A 12,494-nucleotide genomic window follows, 5' to 3' on the forward strand; every position below is an offset into this window, starting at 1 on the left:
AGGCTTAACCAAAGCTAAGCCCCCGCCAATTTTTTATTAGTAAATAGCCACTTACAGCAACAGAAAGAGGCGCCGTAGTGGAGGTCTCCGGAATAATTTCAACCAGCTGGCTATCTTTCGTGCGCTGACATCGCACAGCACACGGCGCCTGGTACGTTTCGCCTCCATCGAAATGCGGCCGGGTTTGAACCTGGGAACTCCGGCTCAGTAGCCGAGCGCTGTAACCGCTGAGCCGCCGCTGCGGGTAACGGATCCCTCCACTACGGCACCTTTCTTTCTTTCCTCTTTCACTCACCTTCTCCCCTTCCCTCACGGTGTGGTTGCGGTGTCTACCGAGATGTGATACGGTTACCGCGTCTATAATTTCCAGATAACCAATCATATCCACGCGCCGTCATTTGGTTTCTAGAAGAAAGAGTAGACGCAGCAACTGGGGGAGGGGCTCATTTCTCGATGGACGCCTCAACAGCTCCGTGAGAGAAGGCATGGAGAGAGAATGAGAAGCCGTAGTGGAATGCTCCGTATCAATTTCGGCCACCTAGGGTTCAACAAGCATTGATATCGCACAGCACGCGGGCGCCTTTTACATTTCGCCTCCATCGAAACGCGACAGGGATTTGAACCCGCGTCTCCGGGCTCAGCAGTCGATGGCCGAACGCCGTAACCACTGCGGCACCGCGGCGGGTTATATTTGACCGGCGGAAGGATCGATGTCTCTTCCCCAGATGTGAAAAGAAAGTGTTTGTTAGGACGTTTGGAGGTCCTTCGCTGTCCGCTCTTTGTACTCAGTTTGCCGGACCGCAGCTTGCGACAGATCCCCGAAAGCGCTTGTGTGCGGGCTTGGAGATGGGCTTGTTTTCGCGCAATAGTTTTCGCGCTTATGCCACCACGGTCTGTGCATGGCGCGGGCGACCTTTCGAGAGCCACTTTTCAGGCCGAGGTCATCGCAGCCCCCGTATATGTCTTCCGAGAGAAAGGTCATCGGGCACTCATTACAGCTCGGTTGTCAGTGCGGACCAGAGAGCACAAGTGCAGCTCGACTCTGTCCCTGTTGTGATGGGGGCCCGGACAAGGCCTCCCACAACAGGGGTTCCGATCAGGGCCCTGGATGTCGCCCTTGATTGAACGCGCCGCCACACGCGCAGCGCACGCGTCCGAAAAGGCCGTGAGGTAAGCGAGAAAGAAGTGTGTCGCGACGCCGCTAAAATAACTAATAAAATAACAATCCACAAGAAAAGAATATCACACGTGGTTGCCAGATTGCGTGTACGGAGCTGTTTTCGTGTTACTTCAAAAATGAGCGCCCAAAGAAGACAAAGAAATGGCATATATAATTCAACTGGGTGAAAAACAAGGTGGCGGCGCTACGGACAGTCAGTTGGCAAAACTGGACAGCAGCGCCACGGAACAAAGGTGCATGCATGGCGTAGAAGCGGCATCGAGGTAACAGCGTGCACGCATGCCAAATCGTCCTGCCGGTGTTTTTCGCCGTTCCGTGAGTGGGATTTTGCTCAGGGCTTGATTCTTGCCTTTTTGTCTTGCCACCTCAGGTCTTGCACCCTGTTATCGCCTGCTTACCGGCCCTGAAATGTGATCGCAAACTCATTCGCGTACAACTCTATCGATACAATGTCGCCCTTTCGGATGGAGGCGAACTCAGCATGACGCTCGTTCGAATCGGCATGTGCGGCAAATCTCTCCTGATGTGGTGTTCATCACTTTCGCTCTTAACAGCGAAGCCGACCGTACCGTAGCAGTTTCTCAGCATTTGTTCAGCCCGCATGAAACACTGACTGAAGGGTTGAATTTCAGTTCTTCCTGCCCTAGGAACGAGTGGCCAAGGATATGAACAAAAAAAAAATCTGAGCGTTCCAGAAGGATCGTACGCCACCAGGAATACATTCTAGCCACTTTTTTGTTGTTCCACTGGCTGTATTATTTCCTCATCATCGTCTTGGGCGGATAGGCTAAGGTGCATTTATGGAGTCGAACCCTCTTGAGTGACGAGCCGTTGTTGCCGCGGGAACAGCGGAACGCATTGCCGCAGTCGGCGATCGGAGCTGCGTGCGTCGGCCGAACAGCTGGCGCAGCGCGTCCCCGGGCTTGGAAGCGGCGGCGGGGCGGTGGGCTGCTGCGCCGCCGTTGGCGCCGTCGCGGGGAGGGCGGACCGGCCACGTCGTTCGGCGCGTGTTGTCCCCCGTGCGTCGGGGCCACAGCAGCAGCTGCGGCGGCGGCGGTGCGGGCCCGTGTCTAACGGCGAGCCATGGCTCCTTGCAGGGCGCTGTCGCACGAGTCCTGCGCCAACCACAGCCCCCACTGGTGCACCCCAGCCACCGTGGTCGACCTGGGACGGCGCGGCGCAGCCAACTACGCAGCCCCGGATGCCCGTGAGTGCTGTTGTCGTTGCTCGCGTCCTCACTGTTGTCAGTCAGCGTCAAGTTCTGGCATGCCTTGCATGAACTAAAGGGTTACTTCCAAAAAGGAGCAGAGGAGTAATATATTGCCATAGCAGGCTCGGACAATACTGTTGACCGGTTGTCTTAGATCAGCGCAGTGTGCACGATTGTGTTCCTTGCGTTGACAGAAGGCGGCCTCCGCGTGCGTCTCGTGCTGTCTGACCGCTGTGCCCTTTGTCGTGCAGACGAAGAACAGCCCGAGGAGCAGGAGTGGCGCTACTCGAGCGTCGGCCACGAGGTGGTCACCGTGAGCCCGCTGATGGACCAGCCGTTCCTGTTCAGCGGTGGCGCGGACCTGGTGGCGCCCCCTGGCCAGCCGATGCCGCCGCCCCGGTCTCCGACGCTGGCCGTGACGGGGCTGCTCAAGGTGGTCCACTGGCTTTCCCAGAGGCGCAAGGCTGCGCGGCCTGACTCTGGCGGCCGCGACAAGGGTCGTTCGCGGCTGACCGACGAGCGGCTGGCGCGCAAGAAGCTCAAGGTGCCCAGCAGCAGCGGCGGCAGCAGCCACCAGCACCCGCCGCCGGCCGCCACGCCGCCGTGCACGTGCCACCACTACGCCCGCAAGGCGTCCTTCGCCGGCAGCCGCGGAATCTTGTCGCCCAACGGCAGCCTCTCGTCGAGCGGCTACATCTCGTCCTCGGCCTCGTCGGCCGTGCAGACGCCGTCGGACACGGAGCTCGACTGCCGCGCCCGCGCGGCACACGAGGGGGCGCCCAGCTGCCGGCTGCACCCGGCGGCGCGGGCCGGCCTGGTGCGGCAGAACGCGGTGATCAGCGAGCACGGCCGCACGGGACGCCAGTGGATGGCCAACAAGGCGCGCACGCTCAGCCTCGAGACCAAGGCCAACGACGTGGAGAAGCTCTGCGCTACGTGGCCGCCTCTCGGAAGGTCAGCGGGGAACCCGGCAGGTGAGGAGGCTCTCGACTGTGCACTGCAAGGACCTAGCTCCTTCCTTCCCTCAAGGCTAATGTCAGTTCGTTTTTCTCTGTGCAGACAATTTTCCCGAAGAACCAGAGGGTGGTGTTGAAGACGGCGAACAGGATGACAAATCAAAGTGAGTGCTGCAATTCAAGTCCACCTTTGAGCAACATGGATGAAAGAAATGCTAACTCATGGCTGCCCTGTTCTTTTCACTCAGAAATCAAAGCACCAACATCAAGGACACGCTAGGTGAATGGTGCGTTCCATACAAGGATGTGGAGTTCAAGGAACGGCTGCGACAGGGACGGGACGCAGATATCTACAGGTAATTGGCTCTGGCAGTGTGATAAGACTAGACAAAAATGCCTGCTGCTGACCAAACCTAATCCTTTGACCAGCCACTGAATAATACTGTTATTGACATTAGCATCATGGATCAGCAGTGCTGGATATTGTAATCTTCAGAAAATGTTATCACCCGTTTCTGCAGAATAGTTACAGTGTTTGTGATTTTTCTTTGTGGGAAAAGTTGTGATGCTGCAGAGTGTATGATTCCGCCGCCATTGCCAACTGCAGTTGCGAAATGTGGTATTCTACATAGATTGTGCAAAATCATTTGCAGGGGACGTTGGCATGGTGAAGTCCTCATCTATACATTTCGACACACCAAAGAGCAAGATGTATCCAAATTCTGGGAAGAGGTTGGGAAGCTCAGCATGATCCGTCATGAAAACATTGCCCTCTTCATGGGTGCATGTGCAGAACCGCCACAGTATGCCATCATCACCAGGTTAGCACTCAGCTTTCAGCTGTTGTACGTGTATTGCTGAGCAGCTGCATCGCACTCACTGAGCAGCAGTGGTAACACATTTTTTGCATATTTTTTTTTCAGCATGAAGAAAGGTCCATCACTGTTTGAGCACATCCACATCAAGAAGCACCACCTTTCATTCCACACCAAGGTCAATATTGCAAGGCAGATTGTGCAGGTGAGTGAAGTAATTCCAAGTATTCAGATGCATCCACCACCAGCATAAAGGTGGAAGGAAGGGAGCTTTCTTGTAAATTAATTCTAGTGTTTCCAGTATACTGTGAAATTCTCCTTTCCTTTCTAAAATGGCTGAAAGTGATGTGCAACACCTGAAAATGTAATATGTGACAAAGGTGGGAGAGAAGGACGTTAAGTTTGACCTATTTAGTAGATGCTCTAATTTAATCGATATTTTTAGCTGCGGATATTTCAAACGGCAAACTGTAGACAAGGCAGTTTGAATGTATTTGTATCATAGGGGAGCCAGCACTTCATTACTCACATCAGCTGCACCCACTTGGTCATAAATACCCGTGTCACTTGGGGAGCTGAGTGTTACAGCTTGGACCAAGGCAGCAAGCTGCCAAGACAGAAAACTGCAATGCTGAGCATTTCCTCTATACGTGGCATTGCTCTGTGCAGGGCATGGGCTACTTGCATGCCAAGGGCATTGTGCACAAGACGCTCACCTCCAAGAACGTCATACTGGAGAGCCGTGTCAAGCTGTGCCTCATGGATCAGGGTCTGGCTGAGAGGGCACGCGACCTTTCTGACCGTGGCTGCCTCGCACGGGGCCACCTCACATACCTGGCCCCTGAACTGATGCGTCAGCTGCGGGTGGAGCCACCAAATGTCTTCTCGGACTGCGAACCTTCGCAGGAGTCTGACCTGTACGCCTTTGGGTAAGCCCTATGACTGAAGCTTATGCTGGCAGCTTCCGGTGAAGCTTAGCAGCAGGATGAAAAGGGCAAATCCAAGCAGCATTATTCCACTTTCAACAGCACAGGACCCTTCTAGTTAACAAATGCCACCTAGCTGCAAACAGGTGAAATTTTACAAGAACACATAAGAGTCATTTAAAAGCACTCTAGCTGCCATCCGTTTTGTGGCACAGTTGAATAATGCTGTGTTTATGAACGCGTAAGATAGCAACTTGAATTCCGTTGCCTAAAATGATATTTTCTCTCTTTTTTTAATGCCAAAATATAACAGCATGCAAATAATTTAACATTTCTCCTGAGTGTGCGTTAGTTTAAGTCAAGGTCCGAGTCGGAACAGCCGTCTAAAAGGCTGTGAGACGAGCCATGAGGTGAAGCTGTATCATTGAAAGTACAGGATTGCACACCTGAGCAAGTCTTTTTGCAGGTATTATCCAGCTTAAAGGTAGTATCAGGGGGAAAACATATCAGGGAAAACTTACGATCCAAATTGCCTAATTTTGGAAAAAATGTAACTGAAAAATGAAGTACAAAGGCCTTTGTTTACAATTTCACTTCATAAAAATGTCAATTAGGACTTCGCAACACATCTGGTCTGTCGACAGCAGTGGCTAAATTAGGCGGAATTCCTTCCTCGTCGTTTTTGCATGCATCACCCCCTTTCATTTGTGCACGGGGCGGGAGCCGCCGCAGCGGGTGACTGTTGCAGCGTTCTTGGCTTTTATGCTGTGTTCTCCAGGCCCAGCCAGCTCGTATGTAAGCGCATTGCTGTAGTTTTCAGATGCTTTGCCTTTTTTTTTTTTTTGCGTGCGTGCTTCGCTGCTTTACACTTAGGCTATGCAGAGAAGCCACCACGACGGGTGACTGCCACTACAGTTTTGCTTATGTAGCATAACCCCAAGTTCGGCCCACTTGTATGTTTGCCCATGTACGGTTGGTCGCTAGACGTATCGTATGACCAGAATCTGCCAAAATTTCAAACATAGTATCTGGGAATGAATTAACTGGAAGAAAAATAGAGTGACTGAGCGTGTGAACTGGGAAGTCGTATGAACCGGCGAAGCATAACAGCAGGGCTTTGACTGTATATGGTTCATCTTCACATTCTCCCATAACTGCAAGGAATGTTGACCTTTGACTGTTCTTGTTTGAGCCACATTTTGCTGGGGACATCATCTACGATGCTGTACATAATTAAGATCGTGTTACTGCTCGAGTTACATTTGTACAATGAAGTGCCTGGGGCAGGAGCCTCTGTCAGACTATGAGCCTTTAGCTCCTGCTCCTTTTTTCTCTGTTGTGAGAAAATAAAATGAAATAAAGAAAGAAAGAAAGAAAGTGTTTACAACTGCATTTTCTAGGTGCAGAGCACACGCTATGTGCAAACTGAGCACACACCACAAGTTCCACTAGAACTGTCACTATGAACACTTTACAAAAATCAAATGTTGTCAGGCATTTTCTCATGAAAGCTTCCTCTCTGGAAAATATGGCGACATAAACATGCAAGTGAACATGCAAGTGAAACATGCAAGTTTTTCAGTGTGACAAAATACCACTCCAAGTTTAGCACATATTCACTCAAGTGCATTCTGCATTATATTTGCATGTGTGACTAGCATGCAACTGGCTTCCAAATGCGTCATTATAGCTGCATTTTTGCCATTTTTTTTTGTTCCAGGACGATCCTGTATGAACTGATTGCCGAGGCCTTCCCATTTGGTTCTCAGCACCCACATGCAGTGATATGGCAGATTGCATCCGGTCAACAGCAGCCACTGAATCATCTCCAGTGCACTGGGAGCTTTAAGGTGAACATACTCCTCTCTCAGCTGAAATCGTTTTGTGAGCCACATCCTGAACACAGGGGTACACACTGTGATCTTGGGCTTCACAGGGAAACAGATGCAATTGGAGCATATCATATTACCCATCAGAGAAATCAACATTAAGAACTAGTTGGAACCATCATGGTTCCAGTCAATTCCCAATTGGTTTCATTATTGTTTATTTTTATTTCAAAGCATATTTTGTAGCTCAGTCAGCTGTTTCTATCTTTTTAGAATAAAATATATGCCTTGATGACCATTGACGAACTCACTGTTGCTACCAGAGAGGGGATGCAGCCTTTTCGCCAAAGTCATCTCGCTGCAGTACTGGGAGCATCAATGTCTGGCCAGAGTGACTATGGACACGAGCTCCACATGCCATGCTTGTGCATTCAAGGTGCCTGAACATGTTTAAGGACCCTCTAAAAGCAATATACTGTCAAAGTAGAAGACGAACGTGAGTGAAGGCACAGGATGGTGTGCTCAAGTTACGCCTTCCAATCATTAAACTGTTCATTCATCTTCGGTCGTATTCTTATGTTCTTCAGCTTGTCACCACATTACAATGTACTGGCCAAAGAGAGAGCTTTTTGAATGAGAAAACTGGCTTCACGAAAGAAAGCCTTGTTTTTAAAACAATGTGGGCAGTTACTGTAACAGCACTCATTTCCCTGCAGACACTGATCCATGAGTGCTGGTTCAAGGCTCCTGAAGCACGACCCTCTTTTGTCAATATTGGACGACAGTTGCAGGAAAATGTGAGTATGTCTTCTGTTAGGTTTGTTAAGATCCTTATTTTTGCGTGGTTTAGAGGATCAAGAACAGCCCAGTTTTATAAACTTTCCTGCATTGAAACAAGCTGTTGGCATAGTCTCATGTCAGAAATACTGACTTTTTGTAGTCAGAATCAAAGGATCGAATCATTTCTTCAGAAGATATACTCTTCAGAAAGAGTATATCTTTCTAGCAAAGGCTTAGTGCAGTACCTTCATACTGCTGGTTGTGTAGGCACATTACACAGTCCACACTAGCAGCTTTCACAAGCTAGTGCATACACACAGTAGCAACTGAAACCACCTCTTCAAGCACAGGCTGTGCTGCTGTTGTGGGAAAAGATGGGCTGTGCACAGAAGCTATCTGCCCTGCTACTCATTTGTGCCTTTTAAAAGGAGTGCTCTGCCGGGATCTCGCATTGTAAATAATTATCACCATTGTTTGTTTTTTTTAATCCAATTTTGTTGGCCATAAATGACAAATTGGGATTGTAAGGAGGGGAGGATATGATGGTATAATACACGTGCACGCATGCACACGTACACATCAAGCTCACTTGTTTACATTAGCAAGAGTTGATGCAGTTAAAAAGCATTTACCGTGTTTTTTGCAGGTGACTCTACACAGAAAGCACAGTTCCTCCGAACCTGATCGCCTGCACCACTCTGGTCTTGCCATTGGCCGACAGCCGTTGTGTTCCTAACTGACTTGTCTTCTGACCACTTGCCTGGTTACCCTCCCAGTTTCAAGGACCTCTCTTCAATATCCAATACTCTGTGGTGGTGTTCATGCCAACCTCGCAATAAGTGTGTGGACAGACTCTGCAAGTGGTGGAGGACTAAGTAACGGCACACCCAAGCGATCAAAGAACTATTTCGTGCACACGTTGCGAACAAACAGGCTTGAGCTGTGACTTGGTTCAGCCTGTGTACTTCTAAGCGATCTCAACTTTCACATGGCAGCTGGCTGCGGTTCCAGTATACTAGAGAACAACATTCCAATTCACATGCACGAGATCTGTTGCTTTTTGTTGTTTGTGCAGATATCTAGCATGAAGTACCTGAAACGATGCAGTGTGGTCAACTAGACTTCTTGAGGATTGTGGGCTTTTCCGGCAACGAACATTTCTAATGGGCCCCAGCTACAGTGGGCAGCTATAAATAACTTGCGGGAGCCAAAATGTATCACTGCAACATAGCAGCTGGCAAAGAAAACTTATGCCAATGTATAAGCTTCATTGTATACAGTTCATGTATTTTCCTGGTTGTTAATTACCTTGAGCTCCTTGGGAGTTTTCCTCTAAAGTGGTAGAACCATAGTCTGCAAAGCAGCTAGTAGCCAAAGGATAAAACATCTGTCGGTACGTGTGAGCTTGCTGGTACACCACTCCAGAATTGAGCGGCAGGGTAGCACAATATTAAGACTACGTTTGTGATCAAGGCAGCACTATGCTGATTGACCTCATGGTGCAGATTTTGGGACTGGGCAGTGACCAAACCTACCTCCTAATTTTTTTCTCAATGTCTGTCCGACAGTTCACTCTATCGAGACCACAGTCCTTGCAGTGCACAATAAATTTCTACTACCAGCGTACTTTTATGTGGCTCTTTGCAAGTTAAGGTGAAAGGGTACTATCCTGCAAAAGTAACCGTTTATGAAAGCACGTTTTGCTGGAGTGGTGTTGCCAACAAGTCTAGTTCACCAGTGGATGTTTGGAAACATTTTTCAGTCCTTTTTGTCTAGTCAGATGTACGATGTGACCACCACACCTCCATGCCCTCCGGACATGTGCGAGGAGGCTGGGGGTCATCAGCGTAACGGCTGTTTTAAGCTGTTTTCACTTGCCTTAAATGCGGAGCAATCCAAAGAACAGTGTGTATATAATGTTCAGTGTTCTACACTTTTGAGTGTCTCTATTGAAGAGATGAAGTCATCAGAGCCAAAGCAAAGTTGCTGTTTGGTCCACTGCTACTGCTGTGTGCGTGTTGCTTGGCATAAGTCTGCATATCAACAAAAGTGTCAAGGTTGTCACATACACCCAGGCTTTGTTGCAAACTATTGCTTAAGATTTTACACAACGCACACAGTGCAAGTGTTCGGTGTGTTGTACGCCTGCTCAGTGCTTCAAAGAGTTACACTGTAGCATGCGGAAGTGACTTGTTGCATATTCATTTGACATTTTCACTTGAGCTCCACTCAGAACCTGAGAGCACTGCCGAAGCGTAATAGTTCACTCGGCAAATCAGTTGAGTAGCTGTGGACCAGGCAGTGATGCAGCATTACCTTAACTAATCAATATGTTCCCAGAGTACCAATGCACCATTCCACACTCAGGGTGTTGAATGTTTCCCCTTTGTCTTAAAAGAACAACAAGAACTTGCAAGGCTTCATCATCTATGTTGCAAACTACTCTCATTCTTGTTGTCCAATTACACAATGTGCCAATGTAAGGTTGTCAATAGCCAGTCCCACCCTTTGTGTTTTTGAAACATGGGCTCCCCTTCTCCTCCTCCTCCTTTTCATTGTAGGCTATTATTTTTTTCTGTTGAGTGTTTTGTGATGTCTGAGAAGAAAGCAACCTGTCAGTTTACGCAGAACCAGATGAAAACTGGCTGGGCATTGTTCCAAGTCCAGTGTGTTTCAGTATCAAAACTCATCATTGTACCTAATGTGCAACATACCCCTTACATTTCATAGCACAGCTTATCCTTGCTTAGTTATCTCAAGAAACGACTGTTTTTGGAAAAAGCATGTGCATTGTTAATGGGCTCATGTGCACAGTCTTCATGGCATCCTTTCAAATGATATCAATGTTCTGTTGTCGTGGAATTTCACTGTAGAACAAAACCATTTGTCTGTGTTGTAAAGGTGTCCTGGCATACCGATGAATGCTGAGTTGTGCAGGAAGGCACACTACAGCTCTACAAAATAAAAAATGTGTAATGCTGTGGGGCTCTTCAAAAGTCTAGCATTAAGAATAAGAATAAGAGGAGTACAGATGCTTTAGCGCAGTGCCCTCTACACAATTTAAAAATGAAACAGTGCTCCCAATCAGTTGCCGCGGTGGCTCAGTGGTTATGGTGCTCGGCTGCTGACTCAAAAGACGCGGGTTCGATCCCGGCCGCCGCGGCTGAATTTCTTTGGAGGAGAAATTCTAGAGGACCATGTACTGTGCGATGTCGGTGCACGTTAAAGAACCCCAGGTGGTCGAAATTTCCGGAGCCCTTCACTACGGCATCTTTCATAGCCTGAGTCGCTTTGGGAAGTTAAACCCCATACAACAAACCAAACCAAACCGAAAAAAAAAATGCAGTATGCAAAAAGCACCATGTTTTCATGGCATCCTTTCAAATGATATTAATGTTCTGTTGTCATGGAATTTCACTGTAGAACAAAACCATTCGTCTATACCGATAAATGCTGAGTTGTGCAGGAAGGCACGCTGCAGCTCTACAAAATAAAAAAAAAAGTGTAATGCTGTGGGGCTCTTCAAAAGTCTAGCATTAAGAATAAGAGGAGTACAGATGCGTTACACAATTAAAAATGAAACCTGCTCCCAATCAGTTGCAGCAAAAAAAAAAAAAAATGCAGTATGCAAAAAAGCATCGTGGTGGATCACGTATGTTTCAGTTGCAACATGTTCCCTAGGGACTTAACAGGTCAAGTGTTTTGGAAAGCGAGCAATATGAGGTGTTCTGTCTAAATTTTTAACTAAAGGAAAATCAAAGCAGTTATACGCTGTACCAAGTTTCTGAGAGTGTTATAAATAGCTTTAACTACTAGATAACTGCAGTTTTAACATTTACTTCACAACTGTTCTAAAAATTTGGCCAACACAAATTGGGTCACTGATGGCATTTTCTTTCCCGCTGTGTGTTGTGCGAGAAAAGGCTAGTCAGAAGAGTTGCACCTGCCTTGAACAGGAGCAGAGCACCTGTTTGACATCAGGTCGACACTGGATGCAGGCACTGCAACAGCCAGGTGCTTTGGCACAGTGTTGCCACTAGTAGCAAGGCACAACCTGGAAGGTGCTCTGAGGTGTCTGAAGGTTTGCACCTGCATGCCCATGCCCAGCCCACTGTTATCCCGATGAATGCAAGACATGCTTTGTCAATCTTCCCTGTGAATAGAGCTGTGCATATTTTACTATTGATGCCATAACAAAGGATGATGTGGTAGTTCTAGCTTTTATAAGTTTGAGCGTTCCCAGTGTTTTACTGTAAATAAAGTTGTGCTTCACACTGTCCTGGCTGTGTCTGTACAGTGCTACAAGAGCTAACAGCTGCTGCATACAACAGCCAAAACAGGCATACGCGTTGCTCATGTATAGGCTCTGCTATCTCTACTTCATAAAGGCTTGTGTAGAGGCAAAATTATGGCAGAGAAACGGTATTATATACATTACGTTGTGGCCAGTGATGGAAGATTGTGTCGTAACTCCTCTAAGAGGAAGAAGACGGCTGCAGGGTCACAAAAATAAAGTAAACCAGAAAGCAATAGACCTTTGTAGTTGAAATGGTACAGTCAAACCCCCACAACAAAGAAAAATTAACACACAAAACTTAGCTGTTATCAGAAATGTTACTGTTACATAATTAGCCCACAAAAGTAACAAATTGGACTGGATAACGCCAAAATGAAACTATTCAGAAATCGATAGGCTTTGGTAGTTTTTGCTATATTCAGATCAATAATGTGGACAGATTTTGCACTCCATTAGCAGCTGCATAGTCACTTCTCCATGCACACCAATAAAATTCTCGAA

General features: G+C 47.9%; 1 protein-coding gene across 4 annotated transcripts in view; it reads left to right on the plus strand.

The window, feature by feature from the left end:
* Positions 1-11,975, plus strand: part of LOC149341245 (uncharacterized) — a 98,034-nt gene extending 86,059 nt beyond the window's left edge. For 3 of the 4 annotated variants that reach the window (XM_089543223.1, XM_089543224.1, XM_089543221.1), the window contains exons 3-12: positions 2,278-2,387; positions 2,642-3,364; positions 3,450-3,510; positions 3,595-3,702; positions 4,000-4,167; positions 4,270-4,366; positions 4,831-5,090; positions 6,808-6,937; positions 7,633-7,713; positions 8,343-11,975. In XM_089543223.1, the coding sequence (XP_089399349.1) occupies positions 2,278-2,387; positions 2,642-3,364; positions 3,450-3,510; positions 3,595-3,702; positions 4,000-4,167; positions 4,270-4,366; positions 4,831-5,090; positions 6,808-6,937; positions 7,633-7,713; positions 8,343-8,432 (1,828 nt within the window). In that variant the 3' untranslated portion in view covers positions 8,433-11,975. Of the gene's footprint in view, positions 1-1,306; positions 1,399-1,456; positions 1,496-2,277; positions 2,388-2,641; positions 3,365-3,449; positions 3,511-3,594; positions 3,703-3,999; positions 4,168-4,269; positions 4,367-4,830; positions 5,091-6,807; positions 6,938-7,632; positions 7,714-8,342 lie in introns of those variants that run through there. The other variant, XM_089543222.1, reaches the window with a different exon arrangement.
* Positions 11,976-12,494: the final 519 nt, after the last annotated feature.

Source organism: Amblyomma mixtum, chromosome 5, assembly GCF_055824585.1.
Source record: "Amblyomma mixtum isolate Tamu chromosome 5, ASM5582458v1, whole genome shotgun sequence".
Classification (NCBI taxonomy): domain Eukaryota; kingdom Metazoa; phylum Arthropoda; class Arachnida; order Ixodida; family Ixodidae; genus Amblyomma; species Amblyomma mixtum.